The sequence below is a fragment of the Petaurus breviceps genome, unplaced genomic scaffold (genome assembly GCF_028583685.1).
Source record: "Petaurus breviceps papuanus isolate PSGF00001 unplaced genomic scaffold, PetGlider_PUasm1.0 90925, whole genome shotgun sequence".
In the NCBI taxonomy this organism is placed as follows: Eukaryota; Metazoa; Chordata; class Mammalia; order Diprotodontia; family Petauridae; genus Petaurus; species Petaurus breviceps.
Genome location: NW_027187380.1, coordinates 28,838,193 through 28,865,244, shown reverse-complemented (window position 1 = coordinate 28,865,244; position 27,052 = coordinate 28,838,193). Strand labels below are relative to the sequence as shown.

General features: G+C 37.3%; 2 protein-coding genes across 19 annotated transcripts in view; one reads left to right on the top strand and one right to left on the bottom strand.

Annotated features, from left to right (window-relative positions):
• Positions 1–27,052, bottom strand: part of OGFOD3 (2-oxoglutarate and iron dependent oxygenase domain containing 3) — a 138,117-nt gene that overhangs the window by 70,718 nt on the left and 40,347 nt on the right. The window lies entirely within an intron of this gene.
• HEXD (hexosaminidase D) overlaps positions 1–27,052 on the top strand; it is a 53,394-nt gene that overhangs the window by 6,785 nt on the left and 19,557 nt on the right. For 3 of the 7 annotated variants that reach the window (XM_069076667.1, XM_069076666.1, XM_069076668.1), the window contains exons 2-6: positions 11,814–11,954; positions 15,253–15,362; positions 17,526–17,613; positions 19,055–19,219; positions 22,591–22,774. In XM_069076667.1, the coding sequence (XP_068932768.1) occupies positions 11,871–11,954; positions 15,253–15,362; positions 17,526–17,613; positions 19,055–19,219; positions 22,591–22,774 (631 nt within the window). In that variant the 5' untranslated portion in view covers positions 11,814–11,870. Of the gene's footprint in view, positions 1–7,078; positions 7,200–11,813; positions 11,955–15,252; positions 15,382–17,525; positions 17,614–19,054; positions 19,220–22,590; positions 22,775–27,052 lie in introns of those variants that run through there. The other 4 variants (XM_069076669.1, XM_069076671.1, XM_069076670.1 and 1 more) reach the window with 4 other exon arrangements.

Sequence of the window (27,052 nt, the reverse complement as noted above, 5' to 3'; positions counted from 1 at the left end):
GCCCACAGCCTGGTACATAATAGGCTCTATAAAATGCTTATTCTCTTCCCCTGCCATTCATAATTTTTCCACAAAAAAAAATTAATTCAACCCCAAACTCATCTTAATGATTTTTACACTTTCTCCTGCTTTCACTCAACTGTAATTATTATATTAATTAATTAATATATTATAGTATATTGTATTTTATTTCCATCCTTTGAGATGATGAGTATTCTTTAGTTTTTAAGATAGGGAAGCTGAAGCTCATTTATAATCACAGTGTCTTGTTGAGTCTTTCTCCTAGACAGGCAATGGACTATTACTTCTTTTGATCTTGTTTTACCTTACTAGGCTATGCTGAAGTGAAGGAAGGGGATTTCCCAGTGGCCTTTGCACAACTGTTACTATGACTGCCAGAGTAGGGGTTAAAGTATTTCAGGGGTCTGGCTAAAACATGGTATAATTAATAGTTATATTGTAATGTTAAAGGGTAGGTATGACTATGTTAAAGATATGCCCCATGATTTGCTGTTGTAGGGAGGGTGGGATGTGACCCATCTTTCCACCCTGATTCCACACAACCACAAAAACTTTGGAAGCCAATGTCATAGAGAATAAAGTAAAAGAGCGAATATAAGACCAGAGATGGGGGGGCCGAGCCAAGATGGTGGAGTAAAAGCAGGAACTTACTTAAGCTCCCATACCAACCACTTCAAATTCCTGTAAAATATGACTCTAAACAAATTTTAGAGCTACAGAACCCACAAAGTGACAGAGAGAAACAAATCTCCTACTGAAGGCAGACTGGCAGGGCAACAGGGAAGGGCTGTTGCACCAAGCTGGGAGTCATGCACAGTCCCATGTGAACTATGCTGGCCCAGATCTGGGGCAGCCCCAGCCAGTGCAACAGACAGGCCAGAGGAGACTTCAGGGAAGTGAATCACCAGCAGCTGTGGCAGTTTCCAGACTTCTCAACTCATGAACACCAAAGAGAAAGTAAAAGGTCAGTGGGGAACCCTGTTAGAATGAGGTGATGGAAGACCACAGTCTGGCCCCTGCACTGGGGCAACAGGTGGCAGAGGAGGCCCCTGCACAGACTGTCTCCAGAGCTCCTGGCCTGCAGATCATAAGGGGACCAAACGACTGTTCAGAAGGTAATCGCTCTTGCTTTGACCTGCTTGGATCTAAGTCACAGTCTTGGGTGGTGGTCCCGTGGTGAGGAATGCCAGTGTTCCAGAGTTTGTGGTGACTATAGAGAGGGCATCTTCCTCATACCTCTAACAACATTTGTGAAAAGCCCAGCAATTTGGGAAACAGCTCTCTCCACTCTGGAAACAGAGTTCTACCATGGCAAAGAGCTCAGTCATGGCAAAGAGTCAAGTAATTGGCTGACAATATGAGCAAGCAGAGGAAGCACAATCAGACCACAGAATCATTTTTGGGGACAGAAAGGATCAAAACATGGAACCAGAAGAAAACAGCAAAGTCAAAACTTCTGCATCAAAAGCTTCCAAAAAAAAAAAAATGAACTGCTTACAGGCCATGGAGGAGCTCAAGAAGGATTTTGAAAATCAAGTAAGAGAAGTGGAGGAAAAATTTGGAAGAGAAATGAAAATGGTGGAAGAAAATCATGAAAAGTGAGTCAGCAGCCTGCTAAACAAGGCCGAAAAAAATTACTGAAGAAAATTTAACACCTTAAAAAATAGACTGCCTCAAATGGCAAAAGAAGCCCAAAAAGGCAATGAGAAGAATGCCTTAAAAAACTGAATTTGCCAGATGGAAAAGAAATTTCAAAAACTCACTGAAGAGAATAACTCCTTCAAAATTAGACTGGAGCAAATAGAAGCTAATGACTTTATGAGAAATCAAGATACTATAAAACAGATCCAAACAATTGAAAAAATAGAAGGAAATGTGAAATATCTCATTGGAAAAACCACTTACCTGGAAAATAGATCCAGGAGAGAGAATTTAAAAATTATTGGACTTCCTGAAAGCCATGATCAAAAAAAGAGCCCAGACACCATCTTTCAAGAAACTATTGCGCAAAATTGCCCTGATATTCTAGAACCAGAGGGCAAAATAGAAATTGAAAGAATTCACCAGTCACCTCTTGAAAAAGATCCCAAAAAGAAAACTCCTAGGAATATTATAGCCATATTCCAGAGCTCCCAGATAAAGGAGAAAATACTGCAAGAAGCCAGGAAGAAACAATTTGAGTCTTGTGGAAACACAATCAGGAGAACACAAGACCAAGCAGCCTCTATATTAAGGGATCTAAGGGCTTGGAATATGATATTCCGGAGGTCAAAGAAGCTAGGACTAAAACCAAGAATCACCTACCCAGCAAAACTGAGTATTAATCCTACAGAGGAAAATATGGTCATTCAATGAAGTAGAGGATTTTCAAGCATTCTTGATGAAAAAAACAGAGCTGAACGGAAAATTTGACTTTCAAATACAAGAAGCATGAGAAGGTAAACAGGAAAAAGAAATCATAAGGAATTTATTACCGTTGAACTATTTACATTCCTACATGGAAAAATGATAATTGTAACTCATAAGAATTCTCAGTATGAGGATACTTGAAGGGAATATATACGTATAGATACATATATATGTATGTATAGGAGGGTGTATATGTATATAAATATGTATGTGAGTGTGGGCATGTGTATGTTCATGTATACATAGACAGAGGACACAGAATCAATTGAATAGGAAGGGATGATAGCTAAAAAATAAAATGAAGAGGTGAGGGAGGAATATAGTGGGAGAAGGAGAAAGGGAGAGATAGAATAGGGTACATTATCTCATATAAAAGAGGCAAGAGAAAATTGTTACAATGGAGGGGAAGAGCAGGAAGGTGAAAGGGAATGAGAAAACCTGATGCTCATTGAACTTAGCTTAAGGAAAGAATAACATGGGGATAAGATGGGGATTTTAGAAGGGGGGGGCAGATTGGGGGAGAGGGTAGTTAGAAGTAAACATTTTTGAAAAGGGATAGGGTCAAAGGAGAAAATAGAATAAGTGGGGGGTGAGATAGGATGGAGGAAAATATAGTTAGTCTTTCACAATATAACTACTATGGAAATGAATTGGGCAACTACACATGTACAAACTATATTGAATTGCTTATCTTCCCAGTTGGAGTGGGTGAGGAAGGAAGAAGGGAAAAAATCTGGAACTCAAAATTTTAAAAACAAATGTTTAAAAAAAATTTTTTACATGCAACTAGGAAATAAGATATACAGGTAATAGGGTATAGAAACCCATCTTGCACTACTGGAAAGTTAGGGAGGGGTGATGGGGGAGGATATAAGAGAACAGATTGGGGGAAGAGGTATTCATTAGGCTTGCTATTTTGGGGTGGGGTAGTAGAAAGATGGGGAGAAAAAAACTAACTCAAAATCTTGTGGAAATGAATGTTGAAAACTAAAAAATATATATATATATATATATATTTTTTTTTTTTTTTTAAAGAACGATATAGGAATGCCGAGGATTTATGTGGGTTTATTTTATATCCTGCAACTTTGCCAAATTTATTTATTATCTCAAGTAGTTTTTTAATTGATTTTCTAGTATTCTCTAAGTATATCTTCATATCATCTGCAAAGAGTGATAGCTTAATCTCTTTGCCTAATATGATTCCTTCAGTTTCTTTTTCTTCTCTTATTTCTACTGCTCACATTTCTAGTAACAAGTTGAATAAGAGGGGTGATTGTGGACATCCTTGTTTCACCCCTGATCTTATTGGAAATGCTTCTAGCTTATCCCCATTACATATTATACTTGCTGATGGTTTTAGATAGATGCTACCTATTATTTTAAGCAATACTCCATTTATTCCCATACTTTCTAGTGTTTTTCATAGGAATAGTTGTTGTATTTTGTCAAAAGCTTTTTATGCATCTATTAAGATAATCATATGGTTTCTGCTACTTTTCTTGTTGATGTGATCAATTATACTGATAGTTTTCCCAATATTGTCCTTGCATTTCTGGAATAAATCCTACTTGATCAAAGTGTATTATTCTCATGTTAAGTTGCTGTAGTCTTTTTGCTAATATTTTATTTAAAATTTATGCATCTATATTCATAACAGAAATTGGTTTATAATTTTATTTCTCTGTTTTGTCTCTTCCTGATTTAGGTATCAGTACCATATTTGTGTCATAAAAAGAATTTGGTAGTACTCCGTTTCCCCCAATTTTCCCAAATAGTTTGTAAAGTTATTAGAATCAATTGTTCTTTAAATGTTTTTGGGTTTGGTTTTTTTGCCTTTTTTGGAGGGCAACTGGGGTTAAGTAACTTGCCCAAGGTTACACGGCTAGTTTTTTTGAGTGGGTGTTAAGTGTCTGAGGCTGGAACTGAACTCAGGTCCTCCTGACTCCAGGGCCGGCACTTTACTCACTGTGCCACCTAGCCACCCCCTGTTCTTTAAATGTTTGATAGAATTTGCTAGTAAATTCATCTGGCCCTGGAGATTTTTTCCTAGGGAGTTCATTGACATCTAGTCTAATTTCTTTTTTCTCAGATGGGGTTATTTAAGCAATTTACTCCTCTTCAGTTTGTCTGGGCAACTTAAATTTGTGTAAATATTCATCCATCTCACGAAGATTGTCAAATTTATGTGCATACAATTGGGCAAAATAATTCCTAATTATTGTTTTAATTTCCTCTTCATTGAAGGTAGATTCACCCTTTTAATTTTTGAAACTCATAATTTGGTTTTCTTTTTTTTCAATAGTATTGACTAAAGATCTATCAATTTTATTGTTTTTTTTTTTTCATAAAACCAGCTCTTAGTTTTATTTGTTAATTCAATAGTTTTATTAATTTCAATTTTATTAATCTCTCCTTTGGTTTTCAATATTTCTAATTTAGTATTTAATTGGGGATTTTCAGTTTGTTCTTTTTTTAGCATTTTCAGTTGAATGCCCAATTTATTGACCTTCATTTTCTCTGTTTTTTTCACGTATGCATTCAGGGATATAAAACTTCCCCTAAGTAATGCTTTTGCTGCTTCCTACAAGTTTTGGTATGTTGTCTCATTATTGTCATTCTCTTGAATGAAGTTACTGATTATTTCTGTAATTTCTTGTTTGACCCACTCATTCTTTAGGATTAAATTATTTAGTTTCCAGTTTTTAGTCTATCTTTCCATGGCCCTTTATTGCATATAATTTTTATTGCATCATGATCTGAGAAGGATGCATTTAATATTTCTGCCTTTCTGTACTGAATTGCGAGATTTTTATGCCTTAACACATGGTCAATTTTGTGTATGTACCATGTACTGCTGAGAAGGTGTATTCCTTTTTATCCCCATTCAGTTTTCTCCAGGGATCTATCATATCTACCCTCTCTAAAATTCTATTCACCTCCTTAACTTCTTTCTTGTTGTTTTTGAGGTTATATTTATCAAGTTCAGAGAAGGGGAGATTAAGGTCCCCCACTAGTCTAGTTTTGCTGTCTATTTCTTCCTCGAATTCCCTTAATTTCTCCTCTAGGAATTTGGATGCTATACCGCTTGGTGCATATATGTTAAGTTTTTTTATTATATTAATATATTATTATATATTAATTAATTAAATTATTATATATTAATATATTATTATATATTAATTAAAGTAATATTAATATATTGCTTAAATCTCCATGGTGCCTTTTAGCAGGATATAGTTTCCTTCTTTATCTCTTTTAATTAGATCTATTTTTGCTTTTGCTTTATCTTAGATAAGGATTGCTACCCCTGCTTTTTTTACTTTAGCTGAAGGATGATATATTCTACTCCAGCCTTTTACCTTTACCCTGTATGTATCCCCTTGTTTCAAATGTGTTTCTTGTAGAGAGCATGTTGTAGGATTATGGTTTTTAATCTACATTCTGCTGTCTGCCTCTGTTTTATGGGAGAGTTCATCCCATTCACAGTTATGATTACTATCTGCATCTTTCCCTCCATCCTATTTCCTCCCCTGTTTATGTTTTTACTTCTTCCTTCTCCTTTCCTCTCCTTAAGAGTTTTCCTTTTGACCATTGCCTCCCTCAGTATTCCCTCCCTATGCACCTCCCTCTCTTTAGCTCCCCTTCCCCTTTACTACTATTTCCCTGCTTTCTAACCATCCCCTCTTTTTACCCCTTACCTCTCTTATTGCCTGTAGTTTTTACGCTTAATAGAGTATGTTATTCCTTCCTTGAACCCAAACTGATGAGAGTAAATTTCATACAGTGCTCCTCTCCCTCCCTCCTTTCCCTCTATTATGAGTTTTTTTATGTCTTTTCACGTTAGAATCTTAAACTTAACTGATTATGTTTATCACTCCTTGAACCAGAACTAATGAGAATAAAGTTAATATGATGTTCATTTCCCTCCCTTCTTTCCATCTACTATAGTACGTTTTTATGCCTCTTCATGTGGCATAATTTACCCTTTTCTGCCTTCTCCTTTTCTTCCATTACAGTCCTTTTATACTCCTTCATAAGGTTTTTTTTTTTATCATCAATTTAGTTCATTTATACCCATACCCTCTATCTATGTATATCCCTTTTAAATGTCACGATAATTATGTAAACCTCAATATTGATAGGTATCACCTTCCCATATAGGGAGGTAAACAGTTTGCTCTCATTGAATCACAAGTTATGTGTATATGTGTGTGTGTGTGTGTTTGTTTTCCTTGTTTACCTTTTTATGTCTCTCTTGAGTCTTGTATTTGTAGTCCAGATTTTCCATTGATCTCTGTCTCTTTCATCAGGAAAGTCTGGAAGTCCCTTATGTCATTGAATATGCATCTCCTTGCCTGAAAGATTATGCTCAGTTTTGCTGGGTAGTTGATCTTTGGTTGCAGTCCAAGCTCATTTGCCTTATGAAATATCAAATTCCAATCCCTCCGATCTTTTAATGTAGAAGCTGCTAGGTCCTGACTGAAGTTCCATGATATTTGAATTGTTTCCTTCTGGCTGCTTGCAGTATTTTCTCCCTGACCTTATAATTCTGGAATTTGGCTACTATATTTCTTTGACTTTTCAATTTGGGATCTCTTTCAGGAGGAGTCTGGTGAATTCTTTCAATAATTATTTTATCCTCTAGGACCTCAGGACAGTTTTCTTTGATGATCTCTTGGAGGATGTTTTCCAGGCTTTTTTTTTTTCATCATGGCTTTCCAGTAGACCAGTAATTCTTAAGTTTCTCTCCTGCATCTGTTCTCCAGGTCAGTTGTTTTTCCAATGATATGTTTTGCACTTTCTTCTAATTTTTCAATCTTTATGTTTTGTTTGACTGATTCTTGATGTGTTATAGAGGCATTGCTTCGATTTGACTGATTCCAATTTTTAGTGAATTATGTTCCTCAGTTTTTGAAGCTCCTTTTCTGTATATTCAGATTTTGTTTTTAGGGAGGTATTTTCTCCAGTTAGATTTTGAACCTCCCATCCCAGTTTACAAATTTCACTTTCTAAGGATTTGTTTCCTTCAGTGAGATTTTTTTTTCCTATTTTGATTAATGTAATTTGAAAAGAATTGGTCAATTTATCTTCTTTCTCTCTAATTTGGCTTTTAAAATCTTTCTTGAGCTCTTCCAAGAATGCTTTTTGGGCTTGAGACCAGTTCATATATCCCTCTGTGGTCTCAGGTGTGAGTATAGAGTCCATGTTGTCCTCTGAATTTGGTTGTTCTTGCTCGCTATAATAGGATTGTATTGTTCTTCTTGACTTTCTAGATTCCTTCTTGCCCATTGTGATTGCCTATTTCCTGACTTTTAAAGTGGATTTCTGCTTCTGGGGTACAGAGGGCTCTGACCCACACTTTTCAAGCTGTGAACTAGGGGCCTGGTTGTTGACTTTGTGTGCTGTAGTGTCTAGGTGTCTAGACTGAGGCCAAGGCCAGGAGTCCCAGTGTTTCCCCTGGGTTACCCTGAGGCTCACAGAGTAAGGTGTGGGGGAGGGATGGTCTGTCCACTTCAGGTTTCCACCTCTGTGCCTCTGGGCTACAGCTCAGGCAGGCTCAGAGGCTTGAGGGCTGCTGTGCTGGTGTCTGCAGATTTCCTTGGTTGTGCTAAGGCATACCTGGGTTTCTAATGTTAACACTTGCTAGCTCTCCCCGCCCCCTCCTTCAGGATTTTCCACTGAGATGGGGCTTGCTGGGACACTTCCGGCCCTTCACTTCAGGCTCAGCACAGCTTCAGTCACACCCTTCCTCTAGAATTCCCAAGCCTGCTGCTGCTTCCACTATTTCAGGATTTTATACTGGGTAGGGCAATAATCTCTGGATTTTCCTGGTCAAGGAGGGGGATTAGAGCAGCTGTCTTGGCTCCTGGAAGTTCAGATAGGTGATTTTTAAACATCCAGGCTGTGGGCTGATAGCCCCAGGAGAAGCTGCTGTCACTGCCACTGGCCCTGCGCTTTCTCTTACCTAGCTCATTACCTAGCTCCAACTGATACTCCCTTCCCATGGTGAGAAGTCTGTGAATCACCCTCATGGTGGGTGGATCCGCTACCGCTGGCTGGGGCTCACTCTCACTCCACTGTGGTCTGCTCTCAGGTCTGAGCTGGTACAGCCCCCCCCCCATGCTCCATGCTCCCCCTGCCCAGTCCTATGTGGGCACTTTCCGGAATTGGGAATCTGCCATGCTCCATCTCCCAATGGATTCTGTCACTCTAAAATCCCTTCAGATTCACTTTTTAGAGGTTAGTGACAGAATTCACTGAGGAGTTCAGATAAGTTACTGCTTAAGTTCCACCATCTTGGCTCTGCCCCTTACTTTCAATTATTCTTTTTTTTTAATCTTTTTTTTTTATTAATTTGTTTGTTTCCTTTTAATTTACAGGATTCAATTCCACAATTCCTTGAGTTTCACATTTTGTCCCCCTCCCTCCTTTCCCCCCCATGGCAGCTTAATAGTCAAGTATAGGATCTGTAAATACTTTCACATTATACATTAGTAAGGTTATAAGGACGGATTGTACCAGCTGGAATGAAAAATGGTAAAGAGGACGTAAAACCAAATAAGAGAAGGAAAACGATCAGATATTTTGCTTCCACCTGGATATAAACTTAGTTCTTTCTAGTTCTTTCTCTGGATGCACATATTTCTCTCCATCATGAGTCTTTTGGGATTGACTTATATCACTGCATTGCTGAGAAGAGTCCAGTCTATCAAAGTTGGTCATCACACAGACGTTGTGTCTGTAATTGTGTACAGATTTCTCCTGGTTCTACTCTTCTCACTCAGCATCAGTTCTTTTAAGCCTCTCCAGGCAAATATGAAGACCGTCTGCTCCTCGTTTCTTATAGCACAATAGTATTCCATAACATGGATATACCACAACTTGTTCAGCCATTCCCCAATTGATGGGCACCCCCTTAATTTCCAATTCTTTGCTACCACAAAAAGAGCTGCTATAAACATTTTTGTACATATGGGTCTTTCTCCGATTTCTATGATCTCTTTGGGATATAACCCTAGGAGTGGTATTGCTGGATCAAAGGGTATGAAAGTATTTATAGCCTTTTGGGCATAATTCCAGATTGCTCTCCAGAAAGGCTGGATCAGTTCACAACTCCACCAGCAATGCATTAGTGTGCCAATTTGCCCACATCCTCTCCAGCATTTGTCATTTTCCTGTTTTGTCATCTTAGCCAATCTGACTGGTGAGATGTGGTACCTCAGAGTTGTTTTGATTTGCATTTCTCTAATCAATAGTGAATTAGATCATTTCTTCATGTGCTTATAGATATCTTTAGTTTCTTTCTCTGAAAACTGCCTGTTCATATTCTTTGACCAATTATCAATTGGGGAATGACTTGTATTCTTATAAATTTGACTCAATTCTCTGTATATTTTAGAAATGAGTCCTTTGTCAGAGACATAGGTTGTAAAGATTCTTTCCCAATTTCCCACCTCCCTCTTAATCTTGGTTACATTGGCTTTGTTTGTACAGAAACTTTTCAATTTCATGTAGTCAAAATTATACATTTTACATTTTATAATGTTCTCTAATTCTTGTTTAGTCATAAAGTCTTTCCCTCTCCACAAGTCTGATAGGTAAACTATTCCTTGTTTTAGGAGACTGCTTACAGTATCAACCTTTATACCTAGATCATGTACCCATTTAGACTTGATTTTGGTATGTGGTGTTAGATAATGGTCTATGCCCAGTTTCTGCCATACTATATTCTAGTTTTCCCAGCAGTTTTTGTCAAATAGTTAGTTCTTATCCCAAAAACCAGGGTCTGGGGGTTTATCAAATAATAGATTACTATAGTCATTGACTTCTGAATCTGCGTTCCTAATCTATTCCATTGATCCACTCCTCTGTTCCTCAGCCAGTACCAAGTAGTTTTGATGACTGCTGCTTTATAATACAGATTGAAATCTGGTATAGCTAGTCCACCTTCCCTAGTATTTCTTTTCATTAATTCCCTTGATATTCTGGACCATTTATTCTTCCAAATGAATTTTGTTACTATTTTTTCTAGCTCTATAAAGTAGTTTTTTGGTAAATTAATTGGTATGGCACTAAATATATAATACTTTCAATTATTCTTGATGAAAAAATCAGAGCTGAACAGAAAATTTGACTTTCAAATACAAGAAGCAAGAGAAGCATGAGAAGATAAACAGGAAAAAAATCATAAAGAACTTATTAAAGTTGAACTGTTTATATTCCTACATGGAAAAATGATAATTGTACCTCATATAACTTTTGTCATTATGAGGATAGTTGAAGGGAATATATATATGTGTGTGTATATATATATACACACATATATGTATAATACATATATGTATGTATACACATATAATACGTATGTGTGTACATATATATGTGAGTGTGTGTATATGTGTGTACATGTATACATAGACAGAGGGCACAAGATCAGCTGAATAGGAAGGAATGATATCTAAAAGATAAAATTAAGAAGTGACAGAGGAATATAATGGGAGAAGGAGAAAGGGAGAGATAGAATAAGATAAATTATCTCATATAAAAGAGGCAAGAGAAAACTGTTACAATGGAGGGGAAGAGTAGGAAGGTGAAAGGGAATGGGTCAACCTTATTCTTGCTGAATTTTGCTTAAGGAGGGAATAACATACACACTCAATTGGGTATCTTACCCTACAGGAAAATAGGGGGGAAGGGGATGAGGGGGGATGAGAAAAGGGAGGACAGATTGGGGAAGAGGGTAGTTAGAAGCAAAAACTTTTTGAAAAGTGACACGGTCAAAGTAGGAAATTCAATAAGTGGGGGGCGGGATAGGATGGAGGGAAATATAATTAGTCTTTCACAGTATAACTACTATGGAAACGTTTTGCATAACTATACATATACAATCTATATTGAATTGCTTGTCTTCCCAGTGGGGGTGGGTGAGGAGGGAAGAAGGGAAAGAATCTGGAAATCAAAGTTTTAAAAACAAATGTTAAAAAAAAATGCTTTTTACATGCAACTGGGAAATAAGATATATAGGAACTGGGTTATAGAAATTCATCTTGCCCTACTAGAAAGTTAGGGGGAGACAGGGGAGGATAGAAGAGAGAGCAGATTGGGGGAAGGGGTATTCAGTAGGCTTACTATCTTAGAGTGGGGGGTAGGGGAGAGATGGGGAGAAAATTTGTAACTCAAAATCTTGTGGAAATGAATGTTTAAAACTAAAAATAAATAAATAAAAGTTTAAAAATAAATTTAAAACTTAATGAAAAAAAAATAGCTTGTCAACAAATAAGCATAGCCAAATAAAATGAATCCAGACCAAAAAAAACAAAACAAAACAAAACAGAGATGCCAAGAAGTTTAATTATAACTCTAATTTCTTCTTTTGATAGAAGGGCCCACACTAGAGAACTTGACAACTAAAAAAATTAGCATTAATAAATGCTGAAATGTCAAGCTCTTCACCATTTAGAATGCAACTAGTACACTTGGACCTTAAAGGAGCTCCACCCAAGGTCTTGTACCTGGCAGAGGTAAGGATTGTATTTGTCTCTAGGACTTTTTCTTTTACTTTGTGTTAATATCTTAATGTTAGCTTTCTTTCTTTATTCTGCAGAGGTTTGAGTTTAGCACTACTCCAGTGGCCAGATATACAAGGTTGTATTTCTGATCTTTGGGGTAGAAATAGATTTATCTGATATTCCCCAATTTCATTTATTAATGATGTTCTTTGATGTATACTAGACATTATACCTGAGGAATATTTAGAGACCAGTTCTAAGAAAACCACTCAACTAAGCTGCAAGAAAGGAACAATTTATATTTAAAAAGAGACTACAATGTTTTTTAGAATCATAAATTTAGATGTGGAAGGAAATCTTGGAGGTTATCTTGTCTAACCCTAACTTTTTAGAGGTTTTTACAAATCTGTTTATAGGTCCATCCAGAAGTTCTAAGGGACTGGGTGAACAATAAAGTGGCAGGACTGATATTTGAACCTGTCTCCTCTGACTCACAATCCAACCAACACTTTTCCCACTAGATTAGGCCTAGTCTATATTAAATTATGTCTCATTTTTAGCAAACTGTTAATTTGAGCGTGGGTTTCCTCTGCCATTCAACATACTTTCTAGTTTTCCTGTCAATATCAGTCATCATTCATGGGGAAAATTGACTTTATTATTATTTTGAGCCAAACTGTCCAACAAATCAAATGGTATATGTCAATTATTAATAATTGGGGGATTATTCACTTTTAAAATATCTAAATTTTATTTATATATAATATATGTATATATATGAAAATAGCCATTTTGTGTTTTGTGATTCTGATTGTGAGAAACACACTTGTGGGGTTCACAGGACTTCCAAGGCAGGAAATGCCACATAATAGACTCATTCTCCATGAAAGAACTCAGAAACAGAGTGGGCAGAGGAAGGTGTTATTGCTTCAGAAGCAAGCTGGTGAGGTGCTAACTAAGGACACTCATATCATACAAAAGCAAGAGCAAATTTAAAATCATTAGGGTATTCTGACTTCTCTCAGAGTCGGGATTGATCCAGACTCCTCAAGGTTACAACTGTTCCTTTACACTCCCACTACAAGTCCTCATTACATATTCCCCCTCCCAGATCATACTTCCTATTAATGAGGTTAGTTGAGCAGACACATTAGTGAGTACACTGGTGACTTGGGCCTGACCTCTCAGCTTTGAGCCTGAGGATTGTCCTCTCCCAACCTTTCTGATTCCTCTTGGTGTCAGGATGGTCATTGTCTTTCTTTTTTTCTTCTTTTTGGAGGGCAATTGGGGTTAAGTGACTTGCCCAAAGTCACTCAGCTAATAAGTGTGTCAAGTGTCTGAGGCTGGATTTGAACTCAGGTCCTCCTGAATCCAGGGTGTGTGCTCTATTCACTGCGCCACCTAGCCACCCCGGTCATTGTCTTGATAAAATAAGTGAGCTTCCCCCACAGCTTGGGAGTGTTTATTATCTCCCAATTAACATCTGTGGGAGCAAAACAAGGTATCATAATGTCCCTCTTACATGATGTTAACCTTAAAGAATGTAAATAAGTATTTATTAACCTATAAAAGAAACATTTTTAATTTAGACAGTATAGTATAGTGGTGCAAAATAAAAGGAAAAGCCATGAATACAAGTGATGAAAAGAAGTTGGAAAGAGCTTAGGAGAGTCTAGATGAATAAGCAGGTAATTAGCACGTTTCCTTTTCATTCTGTCAGCAAATATTTATAAGTACCTGTTATGTGCAGTGTGGTAGGCACTGGCATACACAGGCAAAAATAAAATAGCCCCTGCCCTCAAGGAATTTACATTCTACTGTGGGAAACACATGTACGTATATAAGTAAATATATTCTGTGTAAATTGCAAGGTAAAGAGGATCATAAAAGTCTTGTGTAAGAAATAACACTTAAGCTAAGTGGTTAAGAAAGCTAGAGATTCTTAGAGGCAGAGATGAAAGAAGGCATTCCAGAGTAGCTTGTACAAAAGCAAAGAGATGGGAGATGGGATGTCATGTGTGAGGGACAGCAAGTAAGCTTGTTTTTTCAGTTCCTTCTATGTCTGCCATCTTCACTCTAACCCCTCAGGTACCTGATCTCTGAAGGTCATTCTCATCCCATCATGTTATCCTCCGAATATATCTCAAATTCAAAATTTCACTGGACCCCACCATTTGGTGAAGTTATATTTCTAATGCTTTTTGGGTATAGGAATTATATAATCATAGATAATAAGTAAGAAGTATATAATCATAGCTAATAAGTATGCCTTGTTCCCCAGGACATACATACTATAAATCCTTTGCCCACTTTCCTAACAGAAGTAGGTGCTCCTCCCCATATGTCATTTAATCTCACCTCAGTTGTCATTTATTCTTAATGTACAGATAGGTGTGATAGTCTAAGTCTTCACTATCATTTTTTTCTCCTTCCCTTCTCCAACTTATTTCAGTTTCCCAGGAAATCAGTCATCAGTCCTTTTTAATGCAACTATATCACCTACTAGGCAATTGTTAGAGTGAGGTCAAACAGTTCTAATAGCTTCCCTTAAGCTACCAAATACATTATCAGATTTTGTGTCTGAAGACCTGAATTCTATGTTACCTGCTTACTGATTTAATTCCTTTTTCTCCCACTTAATAGTATTTTATTTTTTCCAATTACATGTAAAGATAGTTTTCAACATTCACTTTTGTAAGGTTTTGAATTCCACATTTTTTTTTCTTCCTCTCTTCTCCCCTCCCCAAGACAGCAAGCAATCTGATATAGGTTCTACGTGTACAATCATATTAAACATTTCCATATTAGTTATGTTGGGAGAGAAGAATCAGAACAAAAGGGAAAAACCACAAGAAAGAAAAAAAAAAGAGAAAATAGTATACTTTAGTCTGCATTCAGACTCCATAGTTCTTTCCCTGGATTTGAATAGCATTATCCATCATGAGTCTTTTGGAATTGTCTTAGATTATTGTATTGCTGTGAAGAGCTAAAGTCTATCATAGTTGGTCATTGCACAGTGTTACTTTTACTGTATACTTGGTCATTGCACAGTGTTGCTTTTACTGTGTATAGTGTTCTCCTGGTTTTGCTCATTTTACTCCTGCTAATTTAATTCTGAGCATTATATCCATAGTCAAAATTCCTATTTACATACCGATTTCAGCTAAATATAGAATTTATTACAAGAATTAACACTAACATGTGAATGACTTCCTACCCCTCTTTGTAAGTGGTAGAACACAAATTTCAATTCTAGTCATTTATCTACTCCAAGCTATGCTTAGTAATTTATATTTTTTTCTTTTTCCAGGTCTTCCCTCTCTTCCATGCTCTTGGTGCGAATGGCATCCTCATTGAATATGAAGACATGTTTCCCTATGAGGGCCCTCTACAACTTCTGAAAGCCAGGCATGCCTACAGGTATCCTAAGGGCTGCAAGGTAACGAGGAGGTCCAGGGATAGATTCATCTTAGACTAACAATGACTTGAAAGTGGAAAGCCAGGGAAATCTACAGAGCAAAAAGGAACTCAAAAGGGTGCTTGGAGAATTGAGAATTTAACATTTATGGTTATAGTGCGTTTTTGGTGGGCCTATTTCTGATCTAGTAGCAATCTATAGTAACAGGACAATGTTAATATGAGAAAGTTAGTAATGCATAGGTTGAAATTCCCCCTACCAATGTAAGTTGGCATTTCCTCTGTAATTTATAATGTTAGTGAGTAGTCTACAGCAGAGGTGTCAAACCCTTTAGGGAGGGGAAGGGAAAGGATGATGATTAAAATGAAATTGGGAAGTTTTTAACAAAATAAGTAAAAATGCAATAGAACATATGTGATGTTGATATGTGGTTTTTAAGTCAGTGGTCCTCAAGAGTCATTATGTAGGTTTAGTGGTCATATTTCTATTTAAATTTGACACCACTGACCTAGAGCATTGAGATGTTAAGTGGCCCAGGGTCATATGTATGTGTCAAAAGCAAGACCTAGAACCAAAGTCTTCCTTGCTGTAAGACCAGCTCTTTATATGCTGTGCCATTTTGTCTCTGAGATGTGCATAGATGTGTCTTTTTTTTTTTTAAAGAACTAAAAACCATTCCACATAGTAGTATTAAGGTAATATGCGTATGATTCTGTATGGTCAGATTAAAACATTTCAGGCTGAAAAGGTAAAAGCTGAAAAGGGATAGGTTAAAAATCTATAAAATCATGAATGACAGAAAGACAGACTTTGATATATTAGATTTAACAGGGACTCCTTATAGTCATAAGATAAATGAAAGGAAGGCCTACTGTTATTTAAAAGATAATACTAGTTAGTACTAGTGACTAGGTGCACTATTAATTAAGTAAAGAGGTGGTATAGACATATACATGAAGTATAAAAAGCTTCAAAAAGGGTTAGATAAATTCATGCATGATAATCCTAAAAGAAACTTAGTAAATGTTTTTCTTAACAACTCTTAAGTAGTTGTTAATTTTTAAACCTAATAGTTCTTCGTTGCTTCTATAACCTCTTAAGGTATAGTCAGAGAGGACAAATGTACCTTCACAAAAACTATTGGTACCACTATCAGAAACCAGACGCTATGTTCACTGTACCACAAGTCTGATCAAATATGACATTTCTTATGTTTTTATTCCTATGATCTTCATAGCATACCTGTGAAGTAAGAGGGACAGTTACTTTACTTTCCATTTTACAATGAAAATGAGGTACTTAGAAGTTTAATTAGAAAGGTATCTACAGGGGTGGCCAGGTGGCACAGTGAGTAAGAGCACTGGCCCCAGAGTCGGGAGACCTGGGATCGGTTCCGGCCTCAGATATTTAGCATCCACACAAAATAACTGGCCGTGTAACCATGAGCAAGTTACTTAACTCCAATTGCTTTTAAAAAAAGAAAGGCATCTACACTGTGCAGCATGCTGGCTTGGTGCCAAAGGAAATACAAAGATAAATAAGCGGCAGTCCCAATTTGAAGGAACTTGCAAATGGATATGATACAAAATAGATTGTGAAAGCACATAAGAAAGCTATGGAAGCTCAAAGACCAGAAGGATTCATTTTAATATGGATGTCAGGCATGGGACCATTCAGAATAGGAATGTTAGGGGATGGTGGAGATGCAAAGAGTGGCTGGGGAACTTGGAACAGCGATGGTGGTGAAATGAATTGCCTTTGGTCACAAAATCAGTAATAGAACTGAGATTATGATAGAGGTCTCTGACTTCATGCCAGACTACATTGCTTCTTCCAGCCTCTATTTCCTTAGCTGTAAGTACATATATAATAAACTTACCCTAAACCTTTGAAGAAACAGTTTAAAATTATTTCAGGTGCTTCAGAAATTCTCCATTAAGTGTTTATTTGGACCATCATTTTCATCCAAATCCTGCAGGAAATACTTTTCCCCAACTTCCCCTTAAAAGAAGGTTTTGCGATAATGAAGATTTGCTGACTATGATACTGTTTTCTCAGGTCATCCCTTGGGAGACTGGCATGAACTCTTATTTCTTGTTGAGGGTATGGGCAAAGATTGTATTGGCAACATCTTTACTAACTTCCCTCTTAATTCATTTCTCTAGCCCCTCTGAGATCAAAGAAATTCTTCATCTGGCCAGGCTACACGAATTGGAGGTTATTCCCCTGGTTCAGACATTTGGACACATGGAAGTAAGTGAGGAACAATCTATTTAATGTGTGTAGAAATGAGGCTTATAGATACAGAGCTAGAAGGAACCTCATAGATCATCTAAATCTAATCCCCTCAAATCCATCTCCCTCCTGAGCTTCCCTATTTTTGTTGTGTGCATCAGTATCCTTCCAGTCACCCAGGCTCATAACCTTGACATTATCCTTAATATCTCATTCTCCTCTCCCACATATACAAATCTTAATTCTGCTGCTATAATGTCTTTTACATCTGTCCCCCTTCTCTCTGGACACATGACTACTACCTTAAGAAGTCCAGAGAGATCTTAATCACCTCTTTCTTAGACATTTGGTCCTAATTGGACTCCCTACTTTAAGTCTCTTCACTCTGCAATACTACATTCTTCACACAGTTGCTAAAATTATTTTTCTAAAGCTCAGGTCTGATTATTTCACTCACCTACTTAATAAACTCCAATGGTTGCTTTTGTTTCTAGAATCAAATATAAACTCCTCTGTTTAGTTTTGATAGTCCTTCACAATCTAGATTCAACCTATATTTCCATCTTTATCATGCGTTACTCCCTTTCCTTCATCCTGTGGCACAATCAGACTGTCCTTCATGGTATTCTTCACATATGCCACTCAATCTCCTACCTCTCCACCTTTACTTTTCCTAGAATACATTTCCTCTCACCTCTGCCTCTCTTGGAATTTCTTGTTTTCTGCTCAATGGCACCTTTTACATGAAGCCTTTCTACTTATCTTGCATGTATTTTATATCTACTTATATGTACATGTTGTATCTCCTGTTAGAATGTAAGCTTCCTGAGAGCAGGGGTCTGTTTCATTTTTACATAGATATACCCAGCACCTGGGGTAGCTAAGTGGCACAGTAGATAAAGTGCCAGCCTAGAGTCAGGAAGACTCATTTTCCTGAGTTCAAATCCAGCCTCAGACATTTACTAGCTGTGTGACCCTGGGCAAGGCACTTAAACCTGTTTACCTCAGTTTCCTCATCTGTAAAATGAGCTGGAGAAGTAATTGGCAAAGCATTCCAGTAACTTTGTCAAGAAAGCCTCAGATGGGATCACTGACAGTCAGACATAGCTGAACAACAAAAGCTCAGCATAGTGTACAGCTCAGCACATAGTAGGCACTTAATAAGATGCCTTTTATTCTTATGCCAGTTATTTCTGAAAATACTCTCCACCCTCCTTCTCCTGCCTCTTATCCCACTCCTATCTCCCACCCCCAACCCTCACCCCCAAATTGAACCTTCCCTTATAACAAAGAAAGACAGTTAAACAAAAATACCCTATACTTTGTATACCACCTTGTATACCTAGTATACACCATGACCGTATTCTGTTTTCACAGTCCCCCACCTCTCTGCCAAGAGGCATTTTATTTCCAATTTTACTTGTTTGTGATTGAACAGATTGACTCTTTCTTCCTACAGTTTGTTCTGAAACATGAGAAATTTTCTCACCTCCGAGAAGTGGAGCTGTTCCCAAATGCCTTGAACCCCCACAAGGAGGAATCCCTGGCATTAGTGAGTACAATGATCAATCAAGTAATGGAGCTTCACAGAGGCATTCGATGGTTCCACATAGGATGTGATGAGGTATGAGACCTCCTTCCAATCCCAGAAACTTCTTGAAGTACCCATTCTCGCTTATTACAGTCAAGTATATCCTTACTTTAAAAAAAAAAAAAAGATAGCCTTCTACTACCTTGAATTTACTAGAGAATTTTCTCCATGTTCTCCCAAAGTCCTTCTTGCCTTATTTCACTTTCCTCTGTATCCTGCTTTCTGCTTTTCAAAAGGAAAATGGTAAATTTATTTATAAAAGGGTTAACAAGAAATATTTCAATACCAGGAGAAGTCTTACTTCTAACCAGTATTCCCTGAATTTTTAAAAAATTAAATCATTTTATTTTCAAAGAAATATCTGCCTTCTTTCCCTCCCGCCTCTCTTTTCCCAATGAGAAGACAAGAAAAATAAAACACCTTTTAGTATAGTCAAACAAAACAAACTCCCTCACTGGTCAGGTTTAAACAAAATGTGTCTCAATCTGCACTCTGAATTCATCACCATTTTATCAGAAGGTAGGTAGCATGTCTCATCATCAGTCTCTTGTAATTATGGTTGGTCATTATATTGATCAGACTTCTTCCCTGAATTTGATCACAGCTATAGATTATAACTATATCAGATTCATGAGCAACAGGCTAAGTACATAGTTTTAGTTAAATGCTAAATAGGTCACAGGCCAGGACACAAAAGGCCAACCTAGTCAGATTGGTTTTCCCTAAGATGGAACTAAGACCAGAGGGTATTTAGTTTTAACGTTTCTTGTTATACAGAAAAAAATCTTTTAGGCAAAAATTGTCTTTAAAACGAGAATCCATATAATGGGGAGGGACCACAGCACAATTCATCATAGGATATAGTTGATCACTATTACTATCACACTGTTAGAGAATGAGATGTCAAGTCCCATGAGAGAGTTACTGTGGCAATGATATCCTGGAGTAGAAGAGAGGGAAGGGAAAAACACAGTTGTATTGCTTGGCTACCTAGAGTAGAATAAAACTCAATGCAGACACATGGTTGTGGTGGAGGGGTGCACCTCCATCCCAAGAAGTGCCTCTTAAAACTACACCACAAGACACCCCCAGCCAAGAAGGAAACAGATCTGTTAAAAGCATCCAGTATGATAAAAAAAAAATAAGGTATAAATTATTATTGCCCATAAAAATCCATTTTTAAAAAGTATTGGCATTGCAATGAATGAGTATGCTGTTGAGGTTCCTTTCAAATCTCGAATTCTATGAGGAGGGTCAGCACTTCACCCATTAGAGACCTCAGTCACCCTTCAGGATCACTCAGTGAGCAGAACCACACCTCAATTGTGATAAATTAGGGCAAGCACCCTGGGCCCTGCACTTCCGTTTGCTTCAGCCAGGCTGCAAAGGAAATTACTCAGAAAAGGCAGCCTTTAGCAAAATGAAGGTAGCCTGATCAGCTAGTGCTTTTTTAAAAAAAATCTCTAAAATCCAACTCATAACTCATCATTCCCCAAGACAGAAGGGATAAAACAAGACCATCCACTTTGTACTCAGATTACATATTTGTGACTTCATTTAATTCTTCCTTATGTTGATCGTTGTAACAGTCTCGCTTAAAAAAAGGTCTGGAAAGAATTACACCATATGATTTGCCAGTAAGTTACAGCCTAACCCCAAGGAGAAAAGAGAAGTGTATGGGCTGAGGAAGATGTGAAATAGCTAATATGAGCTACATTGGGGAAAACATTTCAAGGATTAACTTTTCTAAGATGTATGAAGGTAGAACTCAGGCACCTGGGCTTTTTTACTTCTTCAGCAGGCTGCTAATAAATCTACCTTTGCTCCAAGATATCCCTCCGTCCCACCAGACACACATACACAAATGCTCATGCATTTTAAATTCTTCACATATTCACCCTGAAATTCCTGAATTTCATCTTTGAAATTTGAACAAGTAGAGGTTAATTTTGGTTGCCAGAAGTCCTTTTATAAAAAGTGATCAGAAAAAGAACAGGGAAACAGCTGAAAGTTATATTTGACATGTACCGAGCTGAATTCATCAGGCATTGAGGAGAACAGGAATTCAAATGAAGGAAGGTTCATTTTTAAATATAATATAATATGGAGAAGAAGTTTAGGTACAGAGATCTAGGCAGTTATGAAGTAAGCTTGAGGGCATTGTGAGCACAGGATGCAAGGATATCCCAGCTACTAAAAAGCTCCCTTTCCTCTATTCCCCAGAGCTGCTTCCTGGCTCCATTCTAACAGCATTCTCTCCTGGGAGGGAAACTCCTTCCTCCCAGCCTCCAATATGTAAATTGGTTCTGTGATAAAGTGACACCTAGGTCAGTCATGCATAACAGTTTTCATTGCTTGTGTAATAGACAAGTAAAGACTTTTATAGCCTGCAGAGTTACTGCAGAATCCATTATGAAGAGGATACCACCCAGTCTGGAACTAGCTCTTGTCTTTCTGTTCTCAATCATGTTTGCCACATTCAGGGACCCTGGAATTGCTCATCCACCTGCCTTCTTTTGAGACTTTGTCAGTCACACATCTCACTGTTCTCTCCAAAGGATGCATTACGATAAACAAGGATTAAAATGCTTCAGGTAGGGCCCAGTATCCAATACATAGCACTCTGGATCCTGAAATTCAACCTGTCAAAAATGTATAGCAAAAAGATTTTTAATATGTTTTAATAAGATTTTTAATATCCCTTGCATATGTAATCATTATATAATATATTGTTGTCAGGCTTGGATCAATTTAAGAGAGGCATCATGATATAGGTAGGGTGCTGGACTTTGAGGAAGACTAGTGTTTGAATCCTGAAACACATGAGCTGTGTGACCCCAGGAAGTCACTTTATCCCTTTGACTTTTAGTTTTCTCATCTGGAAAAGGGCAGTAATAATAACTTCTAAATCACACAGTTGTTGAAAGAACCAAATGAGGTAATCTATGCCAGGGGTGGGGAATCTATGGTGGCGAGGCCATATGTGGCTTCTAGGTCCTTAGGTGCAGCCTTTTAACTGAGTTCAAGTTTTACAGAACAAATCCTTTTATTAAGGGAATTTGTTCTGTGAAGTTTGGATTCAATCCAAGGGCTGCACTTGAGGATCTAGAGGGTCACATGTGGCCTTAAGGCCACAGGTTCCCACCCCTGATCTATGCAGTTTTTAAAGTGCTATACAAATATGAATTTATTAGTTAACTGTAAAAAAATTATGTAGCCTACCCTCATGGATGGCCTACTATTAAAATTTAGGCATTTCTGAAATAGGGGTTGTAATAAATGACCTTAAAAGTCCTATTTAAATCTGAGATTTTATGATCCTTCTGACTTATTTGACCTATCTTCTTTTTTGTATGGGAATGAAACCACAAATAAGAATTTACCTTTTCTTCTTTCCTATCCAGGTATATTACCTTGGTGAAGGGGAGATGTCTAAACAGTGGCTGCAGAAAGAACAGAATAATATGGTAAAACTATGTCTGACCCAGATGAAAGCAATTGCTAGCCAGGTGCTCATCCATCATCCCAATGTGAAGCCCATTGTATGGGATGACATGCTTAGGGGCATTAATGAAGAATGTCTTACAGGTATTGCACAGTTTCAGAGTATAGACATTCATTTTCACTCTTCTGGCACAATATTTTATTAATTTTTCAGATAATCAACACTGACTTAGTTTCTTTTTAGAGGTTTTCAAAGTATACAAAGTAGTATAGTAGATTGAGGTCTGACCTTGGAACTAGGAAGACCTAGGTTCAAGTCCTGCCTTTGGCACCTGTGTATCATGGAAAGATATTAACCTCTCCGTACACCCAGGCAGATAGCTAAGACTATAAGCTACAAATAGGCTATCAAACCATATCTTGGAGGGTATTTTCCACATTGGGATTTCCTCACATAATGAAATCAGAACTGGACAAGAAAGCCAAAAAGTAGTTAAGGCAGGCTTTATTTATTCTTAGATCACAAATATAATTTGTGAGTAATAAAGTCTCTTGGTTATTTATTTGTACCAAAGTATCTTAACTAGGGCAGTATTTTCTTATGCATAAAAAAGCAAAATTTGAAATTATCTACCAAAAGGGACTTTTAAAAAAATGCTTTTGCAGAATTATAGAAGTGATAAATATTAACGCAGGAATCACTAGAGGTTTCTGCCCTTGGTAGCAGTAGAAACTGGAGAAGTAGCGTTTCCAGTTCCAGAGGGAGCCCATCTGAAAAAGGACTCAGAAGACTTCAGCACTACAAAATACTCAGTAAGGACTGATACTGCAGGGCAAAAGTTGCCAAACTTTCTCCATTTGCAGTAATTTTTTATGGTGCTCTGTAGTCAAATAATAACTAACAGTTCCATTTATTTATTAAGTAGTTAAGTTCAAACTGCTTAATAAATATTTATGTCCTAACAACTTTGTATCCCAGGGCCTACCACAGTGCCTGGCATATAATAGGCACTTAATAAAACAAAGATTCAAACCAACTCTTCTGATTCTTTCCACTACACCACATTAACCTCTCATGATTATTGCCGAATGTTTGGAATAAGGAATCACATGTATGTAGCCAAAGAAGAAAAAAGCATTCCCCTTCACTGCCATTGGATTGGTCAAGGACAATTAAGAGCTGAAACTTCAGGGTTTGAGCATTTAAAGAATTTATCAAACTGACAATTACCAAAGACTAGAGATTATATTATTACAAGTAATTATAGATACAAGATTGCAAACCTAATTGCTATGATGATTCCCTCTTGTGACACGTTATTGGGAAACCAGAACAATCCTTTATAAAGATTTCCAAGAATGTGACCTTTTCCTTCTCTCCATTTTCATTTTACTTAAATTATCATTCTGAATATTTCAAAAGGGCACTCAGAAGCCTGATTAACCCCCAGTCTCTCCACCCCTCCTTACTTTCCAAGGCCATTGTCCCTACCTTAGCCTTTCCTCCCTTCAAAATCTTGAACGTTTTCTTAACCAGTTCAACTTTAGACAGTTCATTACTCTTCAGTCCTTTGCTCCAGTTGTCCCAGTTGTTCCCTTTCTAAACTCCAATTCTAGATAATTCCCACTATCTTCCTTCTCTGTTCTCGCTTGCCTGATGCAGAAAGCTCCTAGAGGAAGTAGACTATTTCAACGAGGTCCACTAGAAGGTATGTTATACAGTATCAATTCTAACTTTTCTACTGCAAGCTATTTCTTTTATTCTCTTCCAGACATCTCTTTTCTCAAGATACCTCTATCAGTTAGCCTCTACAACCTCTACATCATAATTTTTTCCAGGCCTGCAACCATATATTAAGCACCTGTACCATGTACCAGGCACTGTGATAAATAGTCAAGATACAAAGACAAAAAAGAAAGTCTTGCCCTAAAAATATTTTTTTTTAAGTCTTACCCTCAAGGAGCTTACATGTTATTGGGGGAAACAACATATGCCAGGTAAATCAAATGATGTGCATAAAGAGTAATAGAAAGTAATTTAGGGGAGTGGTAGAGACACTAAAAATTTGGGGAATCAGGAGAGGTCTCATGTAGGAAGTAGCAACTGAGATATGCTATCATGCTTCCAAGTGTTATCTCATAATTTATTGAAAAAACTGAGGTCATCTGTCTCATGCTCCCTCTTCTGTTAAATTCCATACTTCAGATTACTTCAAAATCATCCTTATTCTCTCCTCCTTTACTCCAATTTTGGAGAATAAAATGACCTTGCCAAACCCAGCTCCTCTGTGCTCTTAACCCCATATACCCTGAGGGATCCTATCTTCCTCTGGCAGCTTATTCCCATGACAATCCGTCTTGCTTCCTAGTTTTCAATCTGTCCCTATCTAATGTTTCTACATATCTGCCCAGGACTCTTCCATCCATTTAAAAAAAGTCTTCATATGACCCTGCCATCTCCCCAAAGTATATTTAAGGTATCTTTCTTCACTTTCACAGCCAAGCTCCTAGAAAAAGCTACATTAACCCTAACTTCTTAGCCCTTATGCATCTGGCTTCCATATCCATCATGTAAATGACATTGCTTTCTTAAAGGTTATCAATGATCTTTCTTTTTTGTTAAATCTAGTGGCATCGTCTCAGTTCTCATTCTCCTTGGCCTCTCTGTAGCACTTGACACTGCTGATCTTCCCCACCTTTTGGATATTCTATCTGCCCTGGGTTTTTGGCATTGCTCCGACATAGTTGTCCTACCTGTCTGACGTTTATTTTATTTTTTTTTGCAATATGGGTAATATGGAAATATGGAAAATAAAGAAAGTGAGAATATTATACTTCAGTTTGCACTCAGTTCATCAGCTTTGTCTCTGGAGGTATAAAGCATTTTTTCATCATGAGTCCTTTTGAATTGTCTTGGATCATTCTATTGATGAGAATAGCCAAGTCTTTGACAATTGAGTCTTCCACCATTACGATACTGCTGTTAGTGTCCACAATGAGCTCTCAGTTATTCTCACTTCACTTTGGATCAGTTTATATCGGTCTTGCCATGTTTTTTCTGAAACTATCCACTTGGTCATGTCTTATATCACAATAGTACTCTATCACAATCATATGCTACAACTTGTTCAGCCATTTCCCAATTGATAATCATTCCCTTCATTTCCAGAGCAGCACAATAGAGTGCTAGGCCTAGAGTCAGGAAGACATCTTCCTGAGTTCAGATCTAACCTTAGACATGTAACTAGTTGTGTGACACTGGGCAAGTCCCTTAATCCTTTTTACCTTGGTTTCCTCATATGTAAAATGAACTGGAGAAGGAAATGGCAAACTATTTCAGTTTCTTTGCCAAGAAAATCTCAAATGGGGAAATGAAGAGTTGGACATAACTGAAAACAACCCTCAGTTTCTAATTCTTAGCCACTGTAAAAAAGAACTGCTATAAATATTTTTTGACATATAGGTCCTTTCCCTTTTTCTTTTTTTTTATTTTAAAAAATATATTTATTTTTGGTTTTCAACATTCTTTTTTATAAGGTTTTGAGTTTTATATTTTCTCCCCCTTCTTCCCTTTTCCCCCTCCCCAAGACAGTGTGCCATACATGTACAGTATAAGCCATACATGTACAATCATACTAAACATATTTCCACATTAGTCATATTATAAAGAAGAATTAGAATTGTGAGAGACATCCTTAGGCTAGGAATAAACAATATTCATCAGAAAGCCAGGAAAGTTTTCATTACATTTATTTTATCTGAATAAAGGGGTAGCTCCCTTAATGGAGTATAGGGACTCAGACAAATACAAACACTTTTATGCTATTTCTATCCGAATTTCCCACCTTGTTCTCCATTGACTAGGTGCAACCTCCTGAACTGCCCACGTCATGCTCCCCTCAAACAGCTTGTTGAGCATGCCTACAAGTCTCTTACTCTGTACCTGATCAGGAGTCTGGTTCTGCTAGATCACAGCTCTGATTAGAACCAGTCACCTCTGACTTTCATTCTGCTATGACTCAAAGTGAGGAGTACTTTTAATCCTATGGAAACAAAATTCCTCCCATTGTTTCCCACAGAACCAAAGGGAAAAACCATGATAAAGGAAAAAAACAGAAAAAAATAGTATGCTTCCATCTGCATTCAGACTCCATAGTTCTTTCTCTGGCTGTGGATAGCATTTTCCTTCATGAGTCTTTTGATGGCCTGCTCATCGTTTCTAATGGAATAATACTATTCCATTACATTCCTATACCACAACTTGTTGAGCTGTTCCCCAATTGATGGGTATTTCCTCAATTTCCAATTCTTGGCCACCACAAAAAGAGCTGCTATAAAATTTTTTGTGCATGTGGGTCCTTTTCCCATTTTTATGATATCTTTGGGATACAGAGCTAGAACAACAATATGTTGGGTGAAAGG